This window comes from Rhinoraja longicauda, chromosome 2, assembly GCF_053455715.1.
Source record: "Rhinoraja longicauda isolate Sanriku21f chromosome 2, sRhiLon1.1, whole genome shotgun sequence".
NCBI lineage: Eukaryota > Metazoa > Chordata > Chondrichthyes > Rajiformes > Arhynchobatidae > Rhinoraja > Rhinoraja longicauda.
Genome location: NC_135954.1, coordinates 110,897,033 through 110,921,119, shown reverse-complemented (window position 1 = coordinate 110,921,119; position 24,087 = coordinate 110,897,033). Strand labels below are relative to the sequence as shown.

At 52.7% G+C, this 24,087-nt stretch overlaps 2 protein-coding genes across 2 annotated transcripts in view; both read right to left on the bottom strand.

Annotated features, from left to right (window-relative positions):
• Window positions 1-4,149, bottom strand: part of LOC144607306 (NFX1-type zinc finger-containing protein 1-like) — a 25,914-nt gene extending 21,765 nt beyond the window's left edge. The window contains exons 1-2 of the mRNA XM_078424055.1: window positions 4,069-4,149; window positions 3,049-3,203 (exon numbers count right to left, since the gene is read on the bottom strand). Of these exons, the coding sequence (XP_078280181.1) occupies window positions 3,049-3,203; window positions 4,069-4,149 (236 nt within the window). The remainder of the gene's footprint in view (window positions 1-3,048; window positions 3,204-4,068) is intronic.
• On the bottom strand, window positions 3,075-24,087 carry LOC144610815 (NFX1-type zinc finger-containing protein 1-like). Its single transcript, XM_078429741.1, has 8 exons — window positions 24,062-24,087; window positions 16,837-17,012; window positions 11,881-13,383; window positions 8,545-8,929; window positions 7,283-7,424; window positions 5,480-5,625; window positions 4,069-4,209; window positions 3,075-3,203 (listed from the first exon to the last, which is right to left on the bottom strand). Exons 3-7 carry the CDS (start codon window positions 13,357-13,359, stop codon window positions 4,178-4,180), a joined length of 2,184 nt encoding a protein of 727 aa, XP_078285867.1. The 5' UTR covers window positions 13,360-13,383; window positions 16,837-17,012; window positions 24,062-24,087; the 3' UTR covers window positions 3,075-3,203; window positions 4,069-4,177.

The following is a 24,087-nucleotide window of genomic DNA, read 5'->3' as shown; positions in this document are numbered from 1 at the left end:
TCTAAGCTAGTCCCACCTGCCCATGTTTGGCCCATATCCCTCATGTGCCCCTCCAAGTGTCTTTTAAATATTGTTATTATAATCTGCCTCAACTACCTCCTCCGGCAGCTCGTTCCATATACCTACCATCCTCTGCGTGAGAAAGTTCAAGAGAAGATTTCAAGATCAATTTATTGTCACATGTACCAATTAAGGTACAGTGAAACGTGAGTTACCACACAGCCATACTAAGTGAAAAGCAACAAGACACACAGCCACATCACATTAAAAAGTTGCCCCTCGGGTTCTGATGAAATCTTTCCCCTCTCACCTTAAACCTACATCCTCTGGATCTTGACTCCCCTACTCTGCTGTAAAAGGCTGCATTCAACCCGCCTGTTCTCCTCTATAATTTTATACACCTGGATAAGATCATCCCTCAATCTCCTACACTCCAGTAAAGTCGGAGCCTGCCCAGTCTCTCCCAATAGCTCAGACATGTGAGTGAGATTAAAAAAAAAGGAGGAAATGAGCCGAGCGTTTGCGTGAGGTGTACAACGGAGGTCAAAAAATCGGAAACCTTTTGAAACTTTACACACAAAATGACCAGTTTCAAGCCTCTCTTAGGTGCATTTCAAAGTAAAAACGGTCATTACAATTAATGTGAATATACGTCACTGTACACTAATAACATTGAAGTAAATGCGCACATTAATTGATAATCAGCCCAAAAAGGTGGTAATTGGCTTTTCTGCTGTGTTTTATATTTTAACCCTGTCTTAATTAATTTAGTTATATAACCTTGCACTTAAATTTAATATTTACTCGTTACAGTTCCACCACTGATTTTCTGGCACTCTTGGTTCCAGAGCTTTGCTGGTTTATCCAGCATGCCAAGGAAGTCGGCAATGGGGATAGATGTGCTGGCTCCAGCTGGGCTGGAGTTCCAGAGCCCCCGGCCGCAGGTTGCAAATTCAACCCACAGATCGATCGGCCGTGGAAGTCCCAATGAGGTCGAGATTGGCTGCCTTGCCCAGCCTAGGTGCCACCTTTTTCGAGGAGACTTCCAGGGCGCGGGGGGGATTTTTCGCTGAACCCCTAGCGACCTCTAGCGGAACCCTAGTGTTCATTACAAGTCTGTACATCGTTTATTTTTTTTTTCGATCCGATTTCTCCGTTTACTTGGCAAAGTGAAAAACGCGGAAACCATGCAAAAAGCGCGGAAAATGGATTTTAAAAACGCGGAAACCTGCGGAAAATTCACATGCCTGATAGATTAGGCCATTGGGTCCTGGCAACATCCTATACAAAATCGTCTCTGCTCTCTTCCAGTTTAATGGCATCTTTCCAAGCACAAAACTGACAACAATACTCCAAATACGCCTCACCAACATCTTGTTCAATCCTAGCATGGTGTCCAAATGCCAGTGTGCCAAAAGCCTTCTTCACCACCATCACTGCCTGCCACGCCCCGTTCAGGAATCTATGTACTTGTTCTCCTCTAAAATCGACACAAAATGCTGGGGTAACTCAGCGGGACAAGGCAGCATCTCGGGAGAGAAGGAATGGGTGACGTTTCTGGTCGGCATCTGCACACAATGGCCTCTTGTGAGTAGTGGTGGAAAGATTGGTGGAAACCGGGGTCGCGACGTGAACATTCTTTCCTTGACCCCAGCAAATAGCTAACAATGACCCGTTTCCTTTACCATCGTTACTTTCCTGCAAATCTTTCATTTATTCATTCTATATCTCTCTATATCTCTCTCTCTCTCGTTTCCCTTTCCCCTGACTCCAGTCTGAAGAAGGGTCTCGACCCGAAACGTCACCCATTCCTTCTCTCCAGGGATGCTGCCTGACCCACTGAGTTACTCCTGCTTTTTGTGTTTATCCACAATCAGCCCTCTCCCCTTTCCCCCCTCTTTTCCTCCTCCCCTCCGAACCTTGACTGTCCTTGCACCAGTTTCTCCCTTCCCCCCCCCCATTCCTACTCCCCCTCCACCTCCCCCCTCACCCTCACCCTGCTACCCTTCCAATGGGCTATTCAATCCACAGCTATCCGACCCTCAGTTTCACAATTTGTAACTCTTACTGGGCTTGTATTCACTGGAGTTTAGAAGGATGAGAGGGGGACCTTATAGAGACGTATAAAATTATAAAAGGACTGGTCAAGCTAGATGCAGGAAAAATGTTCCCAATGTTGGGGGGGGGGGGGTCCAGAACCAGGGGGCCACAGTCTAAGAATAAAGGGGAGGCCATTTAAAACTGAGGTGAGAAAAAAAACCTTTTCCACCCAGAGAGTTGTGAATTTGTGGAATTCTCTGCCACAGAGGGCAGTGGAGGCCAATTCTCTGGATGAATTTAAAAGAGAATTAGATAGAGCTCTTGGGCTAGTGGAGTCAAGGGATATGGGGAGAAGGCAGGCACGGGTTACTGATTGTGGATGATTAGCCATGATCACAATGAATGGCGGTGCTGGCTCGAAGGGCCAAATGGCCTCCTCCTGCACCTATTTTCTATGTATCTTTATCCTTTTTGGGCTCACACCCATCTTTCCATCTCTGACTTTCATCCAACAGTTTGCCTGTCTAATACCCCCCCCCCCTCCTGCGTTTGCCGATTAGAGGCCGTGCTCAGTCCTGCTCCCTCCTCGTCTCCAGCTTTCATACCCACTCTGCCCTCACAATCAGTCTGACATAGAAACATAGACAATGGGTGCAGGAGTAGTCCATTCGGCCCTTCGAGCCTGCACCGCCATTCAATGTGATCATGGCTGATCATCCAAAATCGGTTCCCTGTTCCTGCTTTTTCTCCCCGTATCCCTTGATTCGGCTAGCTCCAAGAGCTAAATCTAACTCTCTCTTGAATCACTGAGCAACCACCGCAGAAGTCTTAGACAGAGATTTACAGATTTCATTACCCCTCAGGGTAAATGATAGGAAGGGTCACGACCAGAATCGTGGCCTGCCCGTGTCCTCTGGAGACGCTGCCTGACCCGCTGAGATTTCCCAGCGCTCTTTGAGCGAGCTGTTTGTGGGGGATTGGGGAAGGGTGTGCGGGGGGGGGACTTGCCTGCTGACGCTGCTCGTGGGTGAAGTATCGGGTGTGCTCGGTACCGGCCTGCCCCCGGTCTGCTCCACAGTGTCGCCATCTGTCCCCTCCCAGAGGTGCTGCGGGATCTCCAGCCACTCCAGGATGATCCCGCTCTCCCGCTCCCACAGCGGGATCTGCCACAAGGAAGGGGAGGCGATGAGCGTCGTTAGTCCATGCACGCGGACCCCCAGCACACCCCCAATACCACCCGGCCCATCCCCGAACATGGGCAAGGGAGAGAGAACGAGGCGAGGAATAGAGGGCGCGAGACAGACAGAGAGGACGAGAGAGACAAACTTATAAGTACACAGACTATACTTTGGCAATATAATGATGTATCTTATCATGCCAATAAAGTATTTTAAATTGAAAATTGAATTGACAGACAGAGAGGACGAGGGCGAGATATAGAGCGAGATAGAGAGAGGGAGAGAGAGAGAGAGAGAGAGAGAGAGAGAGAGAGAGAGAGAGAGAAGAGAGAGAGAGAGAGGGAGAGAGAGGGAGAGAGAGGGAGAGAGAGGGGAGAGAGAGGGAGAGAGAGGGAGAGAGAGGGAGAGAGAGGGAGAGAGAGGGAGAGAGAGGGAGAGAGGGAGGGAGGGAGGGAGGGAGGGAGGGAGGGAGGAGAGAGGAGAGAGAGAGAGAGAGAGAGAGAGAGAGGGAGAGAGAGAGAGAGAGAGAGAGAGAGAGAGAGAGAGAGAGAGAGAGAACGACACATGGAGGGGGGGGACCCTCTGCAGAACCAGCACGGTCCTTCCTCAGATATGGGCCCCAAATTCGGCCTTCGAGCCAGCACCGCCATTCAACGTGATCATGGCTGATCATCCACAATCAGTCCCCCGTTCCTGCTTATCATCCCTCCATATCCCTTCATTGGGATATCCTGCCCCAGTCCCACCCCGAGACCAGCCTCCGCCCTGGTGTGACCCATCTCTGCTCCCCTCCCCTCCCCCACCGTCTCCCCTTCGTGGGTGGGTGGGGAACCCCAGCAGCCCCATTTACCGAGCTCAGGCCCAGATTGCACACGTCAGCCTGCATTTCCGGGGCCAGTTCCTTCTCGTGGAGGATTCCCAGCGGCAGCATCTCCAGGATCTTGGAGCAGTCCAGGATGTCAGCTTTGGCCTTCTCTATCTTCTCTTTGATCTGGAAGAGGAGGCATCGGTCAAGAGGGGGATGGGGAGGGGAGGGGGGGAGGGTCAGCAATCCGAGGGGAAGGTTCGGTACACGGAGAGGAAACGGCCAGAAGGATACGGGCCAGACGCAGGCTCAGGCAAGCTGCTCGGTCAGCACAGACACTTTGGGACGAAGGGCCTTTCCCCATGCTGTATGACCCCAACTCTAATTCATGACTGTGACCCCAACACTCCCCATAGCTGTAACACTGTAGATACAAGAGACTGCAGCCCCAAGTCGGCCGACCTGAGGGACCTGGAGATAGAGTGGTGGGTTAGAAGATTTTTGATATGGGGGGGGGGGGGGGGAAGCCCGTTTTGGGCTTTGTATGTGAATAGGAGGAGCTTGAAGTTGATTCTGTACTGTACTGGGAGCCAGTGGAGAGAGGCCAGAATCGGGGTGATGTGGTCCCTTTTAACGGGTACCCGTCAGGAGTCTCGCTGCGGCGTTTTGGACCAATTGCAGGCGGGACAGGGGATGATTGGCTGTTCCCAGTGTATAGGGAGTTGCAGTGATTTTTTCAATGTCGTCAAATTGGAGGAATGGTTTGATTTTAGCTATGGTACGAAGCTGGAAGAAGCTGTGTATAGGGAGTTGCAGTGATTTTTTCAATGTCGTCAAATTGGAGGAATGGTTTGATTTTAGCTATGGTACGAAGCTGGAAGAAGCTGGCTTTTACCACAGCATTGACTTGCTTGTCAAACTTTAATGCAGAGTCAAATATCACGCCAAGGTTTTTGTCATGCGGTTTGACTAGGGAGGATAGGCTTCCAAGGCTGCCTGTTATCGTTTTGATGGAGTCGGGGGGGAATAGGATGACCTCAGACTTGCTCTCGTTTAGTTGAAGGAAGTTCTGTGCCATCCAACATTTTATGTCCTCAAGGCAGTGCATGAGGCTGATTAAATTTGCCCGTTTGTTGGGTTTCAGGGGGAGATAAAGCTGTGTGTCATCCGCATAGCAGTGGAAAGAAATGCCGTGCCTTTTGAATGATTTGGCCGAGGGGGAGCGTGTACAGAGAGAAGAGAATGGGGCCTAGGATGGAGCCTTGTGGAACCCCGCAGGAGAGGCTAGCTGGGGAAGGGGAATAATTGCCTAAGCCTGAAGCTTGGGTGGAGAGCATGGGAATGGGAGTCGGCGTGAGGGAGAACAAGGGTGACAAGGACCGGTGAGAAGCTGCTGTTTGTGACGAGGGAATGGCTACCGAGTCCCCCAACATCTCAAGGTGAGGGTCAGGCCTACCTCTTTGAATCGGCGCCTCTGCACTGGAGTCAGCATCCCCTGCAGTCTCGCCATGCGAATGCTCTCCAGGGTGAAGTTGTGCAGCCTCCGGTTTTTTGCAAAAACCCCAATGCGCACAATGTTGGAGCAGTCCGCCTCGAGGAGCCCTGACAGAGTCAATCACGGACAGTCAGCACAAGAGAACGCTGCCTGCCTGATGTGACTGCATTTTATTTTCGAGCAGGCTTACAAGGAGGGCGAAGATAGACGCAAAGTGCTGGAGTCACTCAGCGGGACAGGCAGCATTCCTGGAGAGAAGGAATGGGTGATGTCTCCGGTCGAGATCCTTCGCCCCGAAACGTCACCCATTCCTTCCCTCCAGAGATGCTGCCTGTCCCGCTGAGTGACTCCAGCATTTTGTGTCTTATCTTCGGTGTAAACCAGCATCTGCAGTTCCTTCCTATACTTACAAGGAGGGCGGGTGTGTCTGACTATGGTATCTGTGTGAGATTCTCCGAGACCTATTCGCGGACAGTTCCTGATTAACCCAGGGCAGGATCTCCACAGTTGCTAACTATTTAAGGGTGGCACGGTGGCGCAGCGGTAGAGTTGCTGCCTTACAGCGAATGCAGCGCTGGAGACCCAGGTTCGATCCTGACTACGGGCGCCGTCTGTACGGAGTTTGTACGTTCTCCCCGTGACCTGCGTGGGTTTTCGCCGAGATCTTCGGTTTCCTCCCACACTCCAAAGACGTACAGGTATGTAGGTTAATTGACTGGGTAAATGTAAAGAAATTGTCCCTAGTGGGTGTAGGATAGTGTTAATGTGCGGGGATCGCTGGGCGGCCCGGACCCGGTGGGCCGAAGGGCCTGTTTCCGCGCTGTATCTCTAAATCTAAAAAAATCTAAAAAAAATCTAAATCTAAAATCTAAACTCCCCTTCCCATGCTGACCAGCCTGTCCTGGGCCTCCTCCACTGCCAGAGTGAGGCCACACGCAAACTGGAAAACAACACCTCATATTCCGCTTGGGTAGCTTACAACCCAACCCTATAAACATTGAGTTCTCCAACTTTCTCCAAACCTTCCTTCTCCTCACCCTCTCCACCCACCCACCCCCCCCCCCCCCCCCCCCCCACTCTTCCCTGTGCACCAATTTCTCCCCTCCTCCCCCTATCTTCCTTCCTCCGGCTTCACAATTTTCACCTCTTTTATCTTTTGCCTCACATCTTTCGTCTTTTCGTGTAGAAACATTTTTTAGGGGGTGCTCCCTCGGTACCGCCCCTCCCCCGGTGCAAAGTACAGCTCCTCCTCCGATCAATGAGGGCTGCTACTGAGGGAGCGCTGCGCTGTGGGAGGGGCGGTGAGGAGCGCCACGCTGTGGGGGGGGGGGGTGAGGGAGCGCCGTGCTGTGGGAGGGGCGGTGAGGGAGCACTGCACTGCATTGTGGGAGGGGCGGTGAGGGAGCGCCGCACTGTGGGAGGGGCGGTGAGGGAGCGCCGCACTGTGGGAGGGGCGGTGAGGGAGCGCTGCATTGTGGGAGGGGCGGTGAGGGAGCAGTGCATTGTGGGAGGGGCGGTGAGGGAGCGCTGCATTGTGGGAGGGGCGGTGAGGGAGCGCTGCATTGTGGGAGGGGCGGTGAGGGAGCGCTGCATTGTGGGGAGGAGGGGGGGTTGAGGGACCACCGCGCTGTGGGAGGGTGGGGCGGCACCACGGGGGGGGGACCCCAAAAGTGGAGGGCAATCCGGGGGTGCATGAGGAAACTGCACACACATTTACCCCCGCCCCCCCCACGTTTGCAAACAGAGGGGGGACGAGTGTCTCACCTTCCAGGAAGAGGTCCAGGGCGCTGTTGGTGTTGCAGACCACCAGGATGGGACTGACCTGTCCACACCCCTCTCCCCTCTGCCACAGGCGCCTCATTATGTAGCAGCAGCTCCACCAGTTTCAGCCCAACAAAGGTCCTCCCTGCAGCAACACAGTCACAATAATACTTTATTAGCAAAGTATGTTTTGCAACATACGAGGAACGTCATTTGCCATACAGTCACAACAATAAAAAGCAACAGGACACACAAAATACATTTTAACATGAACATCCACCACAGTGACTCCTCCACATTCCCCACTGTGATGGAAGGCGAAGAAAAGTTCAATCGCTCCCTTCTTTGTCCTCCAGCGGTCGGGGCATCGAACCTTCCGTTGACGGGACGATCGTGACTCCCGTAGCCGGTGGTTGACCTTCCTCGTCGGGGCGATCAAGCTCCTGCATTGGGGGGGGAGCTGGGGGGATCTCAGCTCCCCCGCGCCGGGCGATCTACCCCTGGTCGGGGCTTGTCGAACCTCGTGCGGCTTGTAGCTCCCGACCGGTCTCAACCGGAGACTGTGAGCTCCGCGATGTTGCCTTGCCGAAGACCCGATTGTTCTCCGGACCGTATCTCCGGTCGCTCTGCGGCCTAACATTGTGGAGCTGGAGGGCTTGCCTGGGACATCACAGCTTCAGCCTGGAGACCTCCCCTCCTCCCGTATACCCCCTCCCCACCTCATCCAGCGGTCACCCTCCTTACCCTCCCCCCAACCATACCCAGCCCCTCCCTCCAAACCTGGGTTAGATACCCCTCAACCACTTGCCTGGGTGCTCAACACACCCTCTCCCCATCCACCTACGACAGACCGGGGCAGGCACACTTCCACTGGGCTAGTCTAGAGGCGTGAGGGAGGGCCGCGCTGTGGGAGGGGCGGTGAGGGAGGGACGGTGGCGCAACGGTAGAGTTGCTGCCTTACAGCGAATGCAACGCCGGAGACCCAGGTTCGATCCCGACTACGGGTGCTGTCTGTACGGAGTTTGTACGTTCTCCCCGTGACCTGCGTGGGTTTTCTCCGAGATCTTCGGTTTCCTCCCACACTCCAAAGACGTACAGGTTTGTAGGTTAATTGGCTTGGTAAATGTAAAAATTGCCCTAAGTGGGTGTAGGATTGTGTTAACGTGCGGGGATCGCTGGTCGGCGCGGACTCGGTGGGCCGAAGGGCCTTTTTCCGCGCTGTATCTCTAAACTAAACTGATATCCAACACACCAGCCCCACCTACCTGTACCGGGCGACCCCTGGATTAGTGCAAACTCCCGGCTCAGGGCTTTCTGGATGGCCTTGAGCTGTGACTTGTCGAAGTGCCTCAACCATGGCAGGGACCGCAGGTCTTGTTTGAAGATGTTGACCAGGTACTTGGTCTCGGCAGACGGACTCCCCTCCGGTCCCGGATGCCCGCCGGGCTGGGCCCTCTCCTGCCCGCTGCCTCCCTCCTCCTCCGCTGCCTGATCGGCGATGCTGATGAATTCCTCCGCCGGCCCAGTGTTCTCGGGACAGGCGGTCTGACTCTGCTCGGACCCCTGGGGCTCCACTGACCCACCGGCACGACCCCCCTCCGTCCCCCGCTCCTGCATCGAGCCAGCTTCTTCCTCCGAACCATCCCTCGTCTACGGGGGAGAACACACAAGGTCAGGATAGAGTGGATGCGGAGAGGATGTTTCCATTATCGGGAGAGTCGAGGATGCGTTGGCTCTGGAGAGGGACCAGAGGAGGTTTACAAGAATGATCCCAGGAAGGTTAGGAACAGGGGACTTACAACGAGATCTGGGTGTCCTAGTGCATCAGTCACTGAAAGGAAGCATGCAGGCACAGCAGGCAGTGAAGAAAGCCAATGGAATGTTTGCCTTCATAACAAGAGGAGTTGAGTATAGGAGCAAAGAGGTCCTTCTGCAGTTGTACAGGGCCCTAGTGAGACCGCACCTGGAGTACTGTGTGCAGTTTTGGTCTCCAAATTTGAGGAAGGATATTCTTGCTCGTGCAGCGTAGCTTTACTAGGTTAATTCCCGGAATGGCGGGACTGTCATATGTTGAAAGTCTGGAGCGACTAGGCTTGCATACACTGGAATTTAGAAGGATGAGAGGAGATCTTATCGAAACGCATAAGATTATTAAGCGGTTGGACACGTTAGAGGCAGGAAACATGTTCCCAATGTTGGGGGAGTCCAGAACAAGGGGCCACAGTTTAAGAATAAGGGGTAGGCCATTTAGAACGGAGATGAGGAAAAACTTTTTCATTCAGAGAGTTGTGAATCTGTGGAATTCTCCGCCTCAGAAGGCAGTGGAGGCCAATTCTCTGAATGCATTCAAGAGAGCTAGATAGAGCTCTTAAGGATAGCGGAGTCAGGGGGTATGGGGAGAAGGCAGGAACGGGGTACTGATTGAAAATGATCAGCCATGATCACATTGAATGGCGGTGCTGGGTCGAAGGGCCGAATGGCCTCCTCCTGCACCTATTGTCTATGAGCGTTTGACGGCACTGGGCCTGTACTTGCTGGAGTTTAGAGGAATGAGGGGGGACCTCATTGAAACATACAGAATATTGAAAGGCTTGGATAGTGGATGTGGAGAGGATGTTTCCACTAGTGGGAGAGTCTAGGACTAGACGTCACAGCCACAGAATTAAATAAAAAGAAGATGAGGAGGAATTTCTTTCGTCTGAGGACGGCGATTCTGTGGAATTGGCTGTGGAGGCCAAGTCAGTGGATATTTTTAAGGCAGAGATAGATTCTTGATTAGTACGGATGTCAGGGGTTATGGAGAGAAGGGAGGAGAATGGGGTGAGAGGCAGAGATAGATCAGCCATGATTGAATGGTGGAGTAGACTTGATGGGCAGAATGGCCTAATTCTGCTCCTGTCATTTATGAACCTATGACACAAGGACCTGCAGGTGATGGGATATTGAGCAACAAAAATGCAAAGTGCTGAAGTAACCCAGTGTGTCAGACAGCGTCTGTGGAGAGAATGGCGCAGTGGGTAGAGCTGCTGCCTCACAGCGCCAGAACTCGAGTGCTGTCTGTGTGGAGTTTGCACGTTCTCTCTTTGGCTAGATGGGTGCTCCGGTTTCCTCCCACATCACAAGGACCTAAAGGTGGTACATAAGTGGAAGGGAACAGGGATTGGGGAAGGGAAAAGGGGGAGGGGTGGTGGAGAGTGGGATTGTGTGAGAAATGGGTGCACATTCAGGTGGGGCACAGGGAGGCGAAGGGGGAAGAATAAAGGCAGTGTTTTTTTTTGCTACGTTACTTAAAATTGGAGAATTCAATGTTCATACCATTGGGTTGTAAGCTACCCTGAGGTGCTGTTCACCCAGGATGCATGTGTCCTCCCTCTGGCGATGGAGGAGGCCCATGTCGTTGTGGGAATGGGAAGTTAAAATGGTTGGCAAACAGGGGATCCTGTCCTGGGTTAACCAGAAACGTTCTGTGTCGTGTTGTGCTGTGCTGGGTGGGCTTTTTGCAGGGGCCTCCATGCCGGGAGGGCGAGCCAGGTGCCGTGTGGGAGAGGGGGCCTGGTGCCGTGCGGGGGAGGGGGGGCCTGGTGCCGTGCGGGGGAGGGGGGCCTTACGGTGCGGGGGGCCCTGTGCCGTGCGGGGAGGGGGGCCCGGTGATGTGCTGTTGCTGTGCAGAAGGGGCCTGGCGCAGTAGGGGGCCAATGCTGTGTTGTTCTGTTGCCGTGCAGTAGGGGCCCAGTGCTGTGCAGTAGGGGCCCAGTGCTGTGCAGTAGGGGCCGGTGATGTGCAGTAGGGGGCCGGTGATGTGCAGTAGGGGCCGGTAATGTGCAGTAGGGGGCCGGTGCTGTGTTGTTCTGTTGCTGTGCAGTAGGGGCCCAGTGCTGTGCTGTGCAGTAGGGGCCAGTGCTGTGCTGTGCAGTAGGGGCCGGTGCTGTGCCATAGGGGGCCGGTGCTGTGCAGTAGGGGGCCGGTGCTGTGCAGTAGGGGGCCAGTGCTGTGCTGTGCAGTAGGGGCCAGTGCTGTGCTGTGCAGTAGGGGCCGGTGCTGTGCCATAGGGGGCCGGTGCTGTGCAGTAGGGGGCCGGTGCTGTGCAGTAGGGGCCGGTGCTGTGCAGTAGGGGGCCAGTGCTGTGCTGTGCAGTAGGGGCCAGTGCTGTGCTGTGCAGTAGGGGCCGGTGCTGTGCAGTAGGGGGCTGGTGCTGTGCTGTGCAGTAGGGGGCGGTGCTGTGCAGTAGGGGCCCAGTGCTGTGCAGTAGGGGCCAGTGCTGTGCTGTGCAGTAGGGGGTCGGTGCTGTGCAGTAGGGGGCCGGTGATGTGCAGTAGGGGGCCGGTGCTGTGCAGTAGGGGGCCAGTGCTGTGCAGTAGGGGGCCAGTGATGTGCTGTGCAGTAGGGGCCGGTGCTGTGCAGTAGGGGGCCAGTGATGTGCTGTGCAGTAGGGGCCAGTGCTGTGCTGTGCAGTAGGGGCCGGTGCTGTGCCATAGGGGGCCGGTGCTGTGCAGTAGGCGGCCGGTGCTGTGCAGTAGGGGGCCGGTGATGTGCAGTAGGGGGCTGGTGCTGTGCTGTGCAGTAGGCCCCGTTACTGTGCTGTTCCCCGTTCACTGACTCACCTCATTCCCCGCCCCGGCCCTGAGGAGGGGCCGCATGTCCAGGCTGGTGCCTCGGGTCTGGAGGTATCTCGGCGTCCGCACACGGCCCTTGCACATCACCACGTAGCGCTGGAAGGGGAGGCAGGCGGGGTCGGCCTCCTGCAGGCCCCGCAGGATGTGACGGTGAGCCTCCGGGCAAGCCGGCGACTCCACCATGGAGAAGGAATGCGCGTAGAGGTGGCGGGAGAGGCCGGGGTGGGCCGCGCCCTCGAAGCGGAGCCACAGGCGGCCCCCGACCAGCTGCTTCTCGTCCTGCTTGGCCACCAGGGCGGAGAACACCTCCGGGCAGCGCGGCGCCCACAGGCACACCATGGAGCCTTTGGCCAGGCGCTTGGCGGGAAGCGGAGGGCCCCGGCCAAAGACCCCGGCGTCAAAGCTGACCTTGTAGACGACTCCCTCCCGCTGGCAGTCTGGGTGGAGGACCCGCACGTCCCTGTACACCTTGGCCCCACCGTTCAGCTGGGGGGAGCGGGCGCCCAGAGCCAAGCAAGCAGCTAACTTCTCCCTCAGGGGCTTCACCAAGTCCTCCCGCAGGAGGCGGAACTGGGTGTCCAGGTAGGCCCGGTTGCTATGGTAGGCCTGGTTGCTATGGTAGGCCTGGTTGCTATGGTAGGCCTGGTTGCTATGGTAGGCCCGGTTGCCAAGGTCAGTCTGGTTGCTATGGGAGGCATGGTTGCTTTCGTAGGCCCGGTTGCCAAGGTCAGTCTGGTTGCTATGGGAGGCCTGGTTGCTATGGTAGGCCCCATCCACCACATTGGGCCTCAGCCAGGGGTCCGGAGAGCCCAGCAGTTCCTCAGAGGTGGGGAACACAGGGAGGTCCACGATATCCCTAGGCCTCTCCTCGCTGAAGGTGAGTTCCCTCGCCCAGTCTTGGCCATGCGGGAAGGCTTTGTCCACGGCCCGCCTAAGGTCGTGCAGATGCTTCCTGGTGGGCCAAGGAAGCTCGAGGCCCAGCCTGTGCAGCCGGGTCCACAGCAAGTCGGCCGGCAGGTGGACGAGGGGCCCAACGGCCTGGGGGAAGGCCAGGGTCAGTCGCAGCAAGAGGGCAGCCACCTCTCCCACGGCCTCACCATCGCCCTGGCCCAGCCCGGCCACAAAGCGGAGCAGGGTCCCCAGCAGAAAGTCGGGGGCGAGCAGCGGCCGGAGGAGGGAGAGGACCTCCTCTTCCCCCCGGGCCTCATCCGCCGCCGCCCTCAGGCCCCGGAACAGGAGCTCCGCGTCGGGGCGCCTCAGCTCCGTGCCGTCAAGCGTCTCCGGCAGCTCTTCCCGCAGCAGTAGCAACACCGGAGACTGGGCCCGCAGCCGCTCCTCCAGTGAGTCGAGGAGGGAGAGCAATGCCGGAGAGATCCGGGTGCGGTATCCACTCCCATCGGATCCACGAGCGCTCTTACTCGAGGCGAGGCATGATGTTTCCTGGTGCCTCCTCTTCCTGCTGCCCATTCTGAGCCAGGAAATATCCACACCCTGGAAAACACAACCTTGGTTTAGTTTATTGTCACCAACGTGTTCCAAAGCTGCTGCATGCCTTGCGCCCTTGCAATCACAAGGAGAGAGGGGGTGGGGGGAGGAGGGGGAGAGTGGGGGTGGGGGGAGGTGGTCGGGGAGGGTGTGGGGTCGGGGAGGGTGGGGGGAGGGTGTCAGGGAGGGTGGAGTGGAGGGGGTCGGGGAGGGTGGGGAGACGGGGAAGAGAGAATGGGGGTGGAGGGAAGGGGGACAGGAGAGAGTGGGGGTGGGGAGGAGGGGAGAGTGGGGGTGGGGAGGAGAGGGTGGGGTGGGGGGAAGTGGGGGTGGGGAGGAGGGGAGAGTGGGGGTGGGGAGGAGAGAGTGGGGGTGGGGGGAAGTGGGGGTGGGGAGGAGGGGAGTGGGGGTGGGGGGAGGGAGGTGGGTCAGTGGGGGAAGGAGGGGGGGATAAAGGGGATTGAGTGGGGGGGGTCAGGGTGCTACACCAATACAGGAGAGGCTTTGGGTCCAGGGCTCAATCAGTCACACCCTCTCCCCTTCCCTGTCCCCCCTCTACGAGGAATGGGCCCAACGGGTCCACTTGGTCTTGTATCATTTAAAAGTATAATAATCATAGGGAAATCCCTGGGAGGGACTGTCATACATGAGGAAAGATTGGAAAGACTGGGCTTGTATTCACTGGAGTTTAGAAGGATGAGAGGGGGATCTTATAGAGATGTATAAAATTATAAAAAGGACTAGACAAGCTAGATACAGGAAAAATGTTCCCAATGTTGGGAGAGTCCAGAACCAGGGGCCACAGTCAAAGTTTAAAGGGGAGGCCACTTAAAACTGTGAGAAGAAACTTTTTCACCCAGAGAGTTGTGAATTTGTGGAATTCTCTGCCACAGAAGGCAGTGGAGGCCAATTCACTGAATGAATTTAAAAGAGAGTTAGATAGACCTCTAGGGGCTAGCGGAATCAAGAGATATGGGGAGAAGGCATGCTCAGGTTACTGATTGTGGATGATCAGCCATGATCACAATGAATGACGGTGATGGCTCAAAGGGCCGAATGGCCTCCTCCAGCACCTATTTTCTATGTTTCTATGGAATATATTTAGCCACGTCTATACGGCGCCAGTGGGAAACGGCCTTTAGTGGTCAGTGGACAGGAGCTGTACGTGACAGATTTGTGTATCATCTCACGTGACTCACTCGCGTACAGACGCATGCACGGTCTCCATCCGTCCTGTCTGTGCTTCCTGGCGTGCAGGTACAGCCCCTCACTCACTCACACATGTTATTGAGTCATTTTAGCCCACAGTCTGAAGAAGGGTCTCGACCCGAAACGTCACCCATTCCTTCTCTCCTGAGATGCTGCCTGACCTGCTGAGTTACTCCAGCATTTTGTGAATAAATACCATCGATTTGTACCAGCATCTGCAGTTATTTTCTTACACTGGTCATTTTTGCCCATCATTTAGGGATGTTATGAATTTAAAAAATTTAAGTATGATTATTTTTGATTGGTTTATGAAATGTTTGTGTTTTTGTATGTTTTTGTTAATTTATGAAAAGTTTGTGTGTGTTGTTTTATGTGTGTTGTTAAAGAAAGAGATTAATAAAGATATATAATAATTTTTATGTAGGGGTTCCCTGAGACATGAAAATTATTTCAAGGGTTCCGCAAGGGTAGAAAGGTTGAGAATCTCTGGTGTCGAGGGATATGATTAGTTTATTATTATTATCACGTGTACCAAAGTAAATGAAAAGATTTTTTTGCGTGCCATTCGGTCAGAAAAAAAGACTACAATCGAGCCGTCCACTGTGTACAGATACAGGGTAAAGGGAATAACGTTTAGTGCAAGATAAAGTCCAGTAAAGTCCAATTAAAGATCGTCCAAGGGTCTCCAGTGAGGTAGATTGTAGGTCAGAACCGCTCTCTAGTTGGTGATAGGATGGTTCAGTTGCCCGAGAACAGCTCGGGGGAAAAAAAAACTGTCCCCGAATCCAGAGGCATGCGTTTTCAAACTCCCTCTCATCAGATCCCCTCTCATCCTTCTAAACGCCAGTGAATACAAGCCTAGTCTTTCCAATCTTTCCTCATATGACAGTCCCGCCATCCCAGGGATTTCCCTGTGATTATTAATAATAATAATAATGCATTACATTTATATAGCGCTTTTCATACACTCAAAGACGCTTTACAGGGATTTAAAGAACATAAGGAAGTGAATAAATAGATAAATAAGTAAACGAACAGAGAAAGGAGACAGAAGGTGAGGTGACCTTCAGTGGTTGAAGGCAGTACTGAACAGGTGAGACTTCAGTGATGTTTTGAATGTGGTGAGTGAGGAGGAGTCTCTGACGGTTTGGGGTAGTGAGTTCCATAGGGTGGGAGCAGCGATGGAGAAAGCCCTGTCCCCCCAGGATCTGAGTTTGGTCGGGATGGGGGGGATAGGAGATTGGCAGCAGCATTTATACTTTTAAATGACACTAGACCAAGTGGACCCGTTGGGCCCATTCCTCGTAGAGGGGGGACAGGGAAGGGGAGAGGGTGTGACTGAGTGAGCCCTGTACCTCTTGCCTGATGGGAGATGGGAGAAAAGGGAGTGACCGGGGGTGAGACTCGTCCTGCCTAATGCTGCTGGCCTTGCCGAGGCAGCGTGAAGTGCAGATGGAGACAATGGAAGGGAGGTTGGTTTGTGTGATGGTCGAGGCTGCGTCCACAACTCAATGCAATTTCTTGCAGTCTATGATAGGGGCCGTTCACAAACTGTGCTGTGACGCATCCCGATAAAAGGCGTTCTACGGCGCATCTGTAGATTTTGGTGAGGGTTGTTGCGAGCGTGCTAAACTTCTTAAGTAGAGGCGTTGGTGTGATTTCTTGGCCATTGGGCCATGAGGGACTAGCTTAGACGAGGCATCTTGGTTGGCATGACCCAGTTGGGCTGAAGGGTCAGTTCAAGCTGCCGCCCAGCTTTGTATCATTGCAAACATGGACAACACTGGAGTGTATCATTGTCCGATGTACCAACAACGGAACAATGACATTTTTACTTGCTGCAGCTTAGGCCTAGAGTGGATGTGGAGAGGATGTTTCCACTAGTGGGAGAGTCTAGGACCAGAGAGCATCGCCTCAGAATAAAAGGATGTACCTTTAGAATGGCGATAAGGAGGAATTATTTAACCAAAGGGTGGTGAATCTGTGGAATTCATTGCCACAGACAGCTGTGGAGGCCAAGTCAATGGGTATTTTTAAAGCTGGGAATGATAGGTACTTGATTAGCAACGGTGTCAAAGGTTACGGGGAGAAGGCAGGAGAATGGAGTTTAGTTTAGTTTGGAGATACAGCGCTGAAACAGGCCCTTTCGGCCCACCGGGTCCGCGCCGACCAACGATCCCCGCACATTAACATTATCCTATCCCCATTAGGGACAATTTTTATATTTACCAAGCCAATTAACCTACATACCTGTACGCCTTTGGAGTGTGGGAGGAAACCGAAGATCTCGAAGAAAACCCACGCAGGTCACGGGGAGAACGTACAAACTCCGTACAGGCAGCACCCGTAGTCGGTATGGAACCCGGGTCTCCGGCGCTGTATTCGCTGTAAGGCAGCAACTCTACCGCTGCACCACCGTAACCGCCCTTAGAGGGAAAAACAGATCATCCATGATTGAATAGTGGAGCAGACTCGAAGGGCCGAATGGCTTAATTCTGCTCCTATGTCTGATGATCTTGTAAACACAAAACACATGATAATCAAAAATAAAGTTTATTAATAACTGTAATACAAGGTAACCATAATGGTGCAAAACCCAAACTCCATGGTGCTACCAAAGGCACAGTCCACGGATGATCATAGTTGCTGTATCAGTGAGAGGTAGTGTTCAAGAGTCTGACTTTTCTGTCATGGGCCTCCTCCAGTGCCATAGTGAGGCCCACCGGAAACTGGAGGAACAGCACCTCATATTTCGCCCGGGCAGCTTGCAGCCCAGTGGTATGAACATTGACTTCTCCAACTTTAGATAGTTCCTCTGTCCCTCTCTTCCCCTTCCCCTTCCCAGATCTCCCCCTATCTTCCTGTCTCCACCTATATCATTCCTTTGTCCCGCCCCCCTGACATCCGTCTGAAGAAGGGTCTCGACCCGAAACGTTACCCATTCCTTCTCTCCCGATATGCTGCCTGACCTGCTGAGTTACTCCAGCATTTTGTGAATAAATACCTTCGATTTGTACCAGCATCTGCAGTTTAGTTTAGTTTAGTTTAGACATACAGCGCAGAAACAGGCCCTTTCGGCCCACCAGGTCCGCGCCGACCAGCGATCCCCGCACATTAACACCACCCTATACCCACTAGGGACATTTTTTACATGTACCAAGCCAATTAACCTTCAAACCTGTACTTTTGGAGTGTGAGAGGAAACCGAAGATCTTGGAGAAAACCCACGCAGGTCACGGGGAGAACGTACAAACTCCGTACACACAGCACCTGTAGTCGGGATGGAACCCGGGTCTCCGGCGCTGCATTCGCTGTAAGGCAGCAACTCTACCGCTGCGCCACCGTGCCGCCCATATCTTTGAACTAAAACGTTGTGCCCTTCATCCGTTATCTGTACACTGTAGACGGCTTGCTTGTATTCGTGGATAGTCTTTTTGCTGACGGGATAGCACACAAACTAAAGCTTTTCACTGTATCTCGGGGACCCGTGACAATGACAAACTAAACAGCACTAATTCCGCCCACTATCTCTTCCGTCTTGCCCTTCCATCTCTCAGCCTTCTCCCTTTTTCTCCAGACCCACCTGCACCTCACTACGAGTTCCCACACTCACCTACCCCAGTCACCCCCTCCCCCCCCCCCCCCCCCCGTCTCCAAGAATAAATTCCATCTCACCCCATGCATTTCTCTCCTTCTCCCTCCTCACACGCACCAAAGCTCAGTTAAACCGAGTACTCTATTTTTATGCTCATTTTCCGCATGTGAAATTTTCTTACACTAGCCTAGTCGCCTGTAGTCACCTTAAAAGTCACCGAAGTGGGGCAAGGTTGCTTAACTAAACAGCAAGGCGAAAATATCACCGACAAAGTTGTCCTGGTCCAAACACACTGACACTATGACCACAAAAGCACACCAACGCCTTTACCTGAGAAGGCTGAGGAAGTTTAGCATGTCTCCAACAACTCTTACCAATTTCTACAGACACACTGCGGAAAGCATCCTAGCGGGATGCACCACAGCTTGGTTTGGGAACCGCTCTGCCCCAAGACCGCAAGAAATTGCCCAGTCCATCACACTGATCAGACTCCCCACTCTCGACTCCATGTACACTGCACGCTGTCTCGGGAAAGCAGCCGACATAATCAAGGACCACCCACATTCCCTCTTCTCGCCCGCTCCGGTCGGGCAGGACATACAAAAAGCACGTGCCACCAGATTCAGGAAAAGCTTCTTCCCCTCTGCTCTCAGACTGTTGAACAAGCCAAGGTGCAGTCCCGGCCCTCCAACCTGCCTTATTGCCGCCCTTGCACTTTTAAAAAAAAATCTGCACTTTCTCTGCAGTGACACTTTTTGCTGCACAGTTGATTTTCCTCAGTCGCTACCCCATTGCATTTGAAAGCTAATGCATCAACTCACCCCCACTACCAGTAAGCCCCCACCTCTCTTTTCTTGGGTTTTCCACAGCTTCCAATTTCCAATATGAAGAGAGTTCTCGTTCTTCGGGACAAATCAGATTTGCCTACAATAGAATATCTTTGCCAAAGATCCGCTCATTCACTGTTGCCGAGATTTGTGATGTGGCCTGGTCCACAATGCAAACCTTTCTCCACCTCCCTCTCACTATTCCCTTGAGTGTTTGACGGCACTGGGCCTGTACTCGCTGGAGATTAGAAGGATGAGGGGGGGACCTCATTGAAACTTACCATTGAGAGGCTTGGATAGAATGGATGTGGGGAGGATGTTTCCACTAGTGGGAAAGTCCAGGACCAGAGGCCATAGCCTCAGAATTAAAGGATGTACCTTTGGAGAAGGGAGGAGGAGGAATTTCTTCGGTCAGAGGGTGGTGAATCTGTGGAATTCATTGCTGCAGAAGGCTGTGGAGGCCAAGTCAATGGAAATGTTTAAGGCGGAGTTTGACAGATTCTTGATTAGTACGGGTGTCAGGGGTTATGGGGAGAAGGACGGGGTAGAGAAGAAAAGATAGATCAGCTATGATGGAATGGCGGAGTAGACTTGACGGGCCGGTACTCTAATTCTGCTCCTCAAATTTATGACCTTCCCCAATCTACCCAATCTATGCACCACGCTGCCATGGGAAAGCAGCCAACATAATGAACAAACATTGGTCATTCTCTCTTCTCCACTCTTCCATCCCGTAGAAGATACAGAAGCTTGAAAGAACATACCTTCAGATTCAAGAACTTCTTACCCACTGTAATCACACACTTGCACAGACATGTTATCTCAATCCTCCAATCAACTTCATTGCAACAGTTGCAGTTTTTTCTGTAGTTTCTCTGTAGCTGTATATTCATTCTGTTTATTTTCTCTTCTGCACTACCTCTTGTACTCATGAATTTCCAGATTTGTTCACCGCCCTACAATATAAAGTGTCCTAACCCGAAAAGTCACCAATCCACATTCTCCAGAGATGCTGCCTGACCTGCTGAGTTACTCCAGCACTTTGTCCTTCTGTTTATTAAACAGCGTCTGCAGTTCTTTATTTCTACTATAATATGATTGTGTAGGATGGAACTGCAGATGCTGGTTTACACCGAAGATGGACACAAAATGCTGGAGTAACTCGGCGGGACAGGCAGCCACTCTGGAGAGAAGGAATAGGCGAGGTTTTGGGTCGAGACCCTTCTTCAGACTGGGAGTCAGGGGAGAGGGAAACCAAGAGATACGAAAAGGCGCATAGAACTAATTAATGAAAGATACGCAAAATTACAGATCAAATCCAGCTAAGATGACAACAGAAAGGTGGAGTCCACAATCGTCCATTGTTGGTTGTGGGGAAGACGATGAGTAATACAAACAGTGAAACTCAGCAGGATGACACTAGGTGAAACCAGTACGACAACTAGGGTGGGGGAGGTACAGAGAGAAAGAGGATGCAAGTTATAGAAATCAACTAGACCAAGTGGACCTGTTGGGCCCAAACCTCTCCTGCATTGGTGCGGCACCCTCTCCTCCCCCCCTCCCCTCCCTCCCCTCCCCACTTCCCCCTCTCCATCCCCCTCAACCCCCCTTATCCACCTTCCTCCCCCCTCCCTCCCTCCCCCTCCCCCTCCCTCCCTAGGATAGATTTAAACTTTAATATGTGAATAACTTTAAATATATAACACCGATTTCAATAAAACTACTTGCTTTATCATTAAAGCGATGACAGTGAGAAAGGTGGGCCTAAAATTGTCAAGCTATCGTGTGCCGGTTTGGCTGTAGTTCGATCACAAATAAACAAACAAACGAGAGTTTTAGTATATAGATATTCATACCGCTAGGTTACAAGTTGCCCGATATGAATGTGCTTGGTTATGGTACGATTTGCTTGGATAGCATGTCAGTGCATGTGACAATAATAAACCAGTACCAATATCTAATATCTCCATGTAATAATGTTTCCAGTAACACTGGGAGTTGTTCTGAGGACTACACATGTAGATGGCGATGACCAGAGGGATTCAGAGACTGTATTCCCTGCAGCTCAGGAAGAGGTGGTGACAAGAGGTGGTGAATTATAAGATGATAAAGCCTGCAGTTAGATGACATGCATATAAATTATATTGATTGTTTGAAAGATAAAGCAAGGAAACAGGCCCTTTGGCTCACCGAGTCCACGCCGACCATCAATCGCCCGTTCACACTAGTTCCATATTATCGTACTTTCGCTTTCAATTCCTACACACCAGAGCCAACTTAGAGTTTAGTTTAGTTTAGAGGTACAGTGCAGAAACAGGCCCTGTGGCCCACCGAGTCTGCTTCGACCAGCGATCCCCACACATTAATGCTACCCTACACACACTGGGGACAATTTTTATATTTACACAAGCCAATTAACTTCCAAGACCTGTACGTCTTTGGAGTGTGGGAGGAAACCGAAGATTTCAGAGAAAGCACACGCAGATCACGGAGGGAACGTACAAACTCCGTACAGACAGCACTAGTAGTCACGGTCGAACCCGCGCCTCTGGTGCTGTAAGGCAGCGACTCTACCGCTGTGCCAAGAGGACAGGCACGTGGCAGGCGGGCAGGAAAACCAGAGTAAATCCACACAGTCATAGGAAGAACATGCAAACTCCACATACAGGCAGCCCCTGAGGTTGGGGTGGAACCCGGGTCTCTGGCTATAGCTTAGTTTCTGTGTTAAGTGCCCTCTATCCCGAGCTTCTGTCTAAACTCTCCATCCGGCTCACAGGTCAACTGGTCTATCCTCTGCCTTCGCCATCACTACAGAGAGACCAGAAAGCAGATTGGAACGACGACATCTTATGTCCCAAAACGTCGTCCATTCCTTCTCTCCGGCGATGCTGCCTGTCCCGCTGAGTTACTCCAGCATTTTGTGTCTATCGTCGGTGTAAACCACCATTTGCAGTTCCTTCCTACCTGCCTTATAGTCCTGAAAGGGTCTCGAACCGAAACGTCACCCATTCCTTCTCTCCGGCGATGCTGCCTGTCCCGCTGAGTTACTCCAGCATTTTGTGCCCACCTTCATCTTGGATTCCACTTGGGTGGCTTGCAAGCCAATGAACATAAAACAGTACAGCTCAGGAACAGCACCCTTTCCAAAGCCTCCACATCTTTCTGCTGACCCAAACGTCACGCAATACTCCAGACGCAGCCTAACCAAAGTCCCATAAAGCTGAAATATGACCTCCTGACTTTTACACTCAAAGCTTCCACCAATGAAGGCAAGCATACTATACACTTTCGCTCTATCTACTTGTGTTGCTACTTTCAGGGACCTATAGATTTGGACCCCACGATCCCTCTGTACATTACATTTCAGGTCGTTTTGAAGTTTCAGGTAACCCACACCCCCAAACTTCTCAATAGGCAATAGGTGCAGGAGGAGGCCATTCGGCCCTTCGAGCCAGCACCGCCATTCAATGTGATCATGGCTGATCAATCTCAATCAGTACCCCGTTCCTGCTTTCTCCCCATACCCCCTGACTCCGCTATCCTTAAGAGCTCTATCTAGCTCTCTCTTGAATGTATTCATAGAATTGGCCTCCACTACCCTCTGAGGCAGAGGATTCCACAGATTCACAACTCTCTGTCCCACACTCAACTGACCCCAGTTTCGTTCTTGAGAAAAATCACAAAGCCAGTCAGCATCTGTGGAGGGGATGGACAGACACCATTTCGGATCAGGACCCTTCATACTGATGGAAGTTCCAGACACACAAGGCTGTCTTATTCTCTCCCCCCCCCCCCGCCCCCACCCCCCCCCCCCCCCCACCACACTACCACAGATGCCGCCTGACTCGCGATGATCCTCCAACACTTTGCGTTTTGCTCAGGATTCCAGCATCTAAAAGTTAATTTCTTTACCCTGTGACTGTACACTGAGGACGGCTTGATTGCTATCGTGAACAGTCATTCCACTGACTGGATAGCACGCAACAGCAACAAAAAACATTTTCCTGTACCTCGGTACACGTGACAATAAGCTAAACGAACTGCGACTCCTGTGAAAAACACAAAATGCTGGAGTAACTCAGAAGGTCAGGCAGCAACTCTGGAGAAAAGCAGTAGGTGACGTTCCTGGTCAAAGTAGAGTCTCAACCCGAAACATCAGCTATTCCTTTTCTCCAGAGATGCTGCCTGACTTGTTGGATTACTCCAGCATTTGGCGTCTATCTTCAGTGTAAACCAGCATCTGCAGTTCCTTCCTACGCTATTAATTCCCACACCACACATTCTGCAACAGTTTATGCCTCAGTTTTCTTCACCCTTTGATCATCTCTTCCCCCCCTCTCTCTTTCTCCCTCTCTCCCCCCACCCCCTCCCATTCCCTCTCCCCCACCACATTCCCTCTCCCCCACCACTCACTCCCTCTCCCCCTCTCCACTTCCTCTCCCTTTCTCTCTCTCTCTCAACCCCCCCCCCCACCCCCTCTCCCCACCACACACTCCGTCTCCCCCCTCTACCCCCACCCCACTTCCTCTCCCTCTCTCTTTCTCCCTCTCTCCCCCCACCCCCTCCCATTCCCTCTCCCCCACCACACACTCCCTCCCCCCTCTACCCCCACCCAACTTCCTCTCCCTCTCTCTCTCTCTCTCTCTCTCTCTCAACCCCCCCCACCCCCGGTTCCATTTGCCTCCCCATTCTGATTCACCAGCACAACCTCAACCTGAAACGTCGACTTCCACCTTCCACCACCACAGATGCTGCTCGACCAGGCAGCTTGTGGCGTGTTTTTGTTTTGGATACCGTTCCACATTCCAGCATCTGCAGTCTCTCTTGCCTCCAAAAACAGAAGACACAGCCGGCCGGGCAGCATGTGTGCAGAGAGAAATAAGCAGAGATAACGTCGCCTGTGCAAGTCCCACAAGTAAATAGCAACCAAGTCGATCTTGTTTTTTAAGTGTAGTAGTAGATTTCTTTGAAAGGCGATGCTTGCTTTTGTGGAGAGGAGAGCCCAAAACCAGGAATGGTGATTGATGAATGTAGAAGAACTTTGCGCACTCACCTTTCTGCAAAGACAGCGATTCCTCA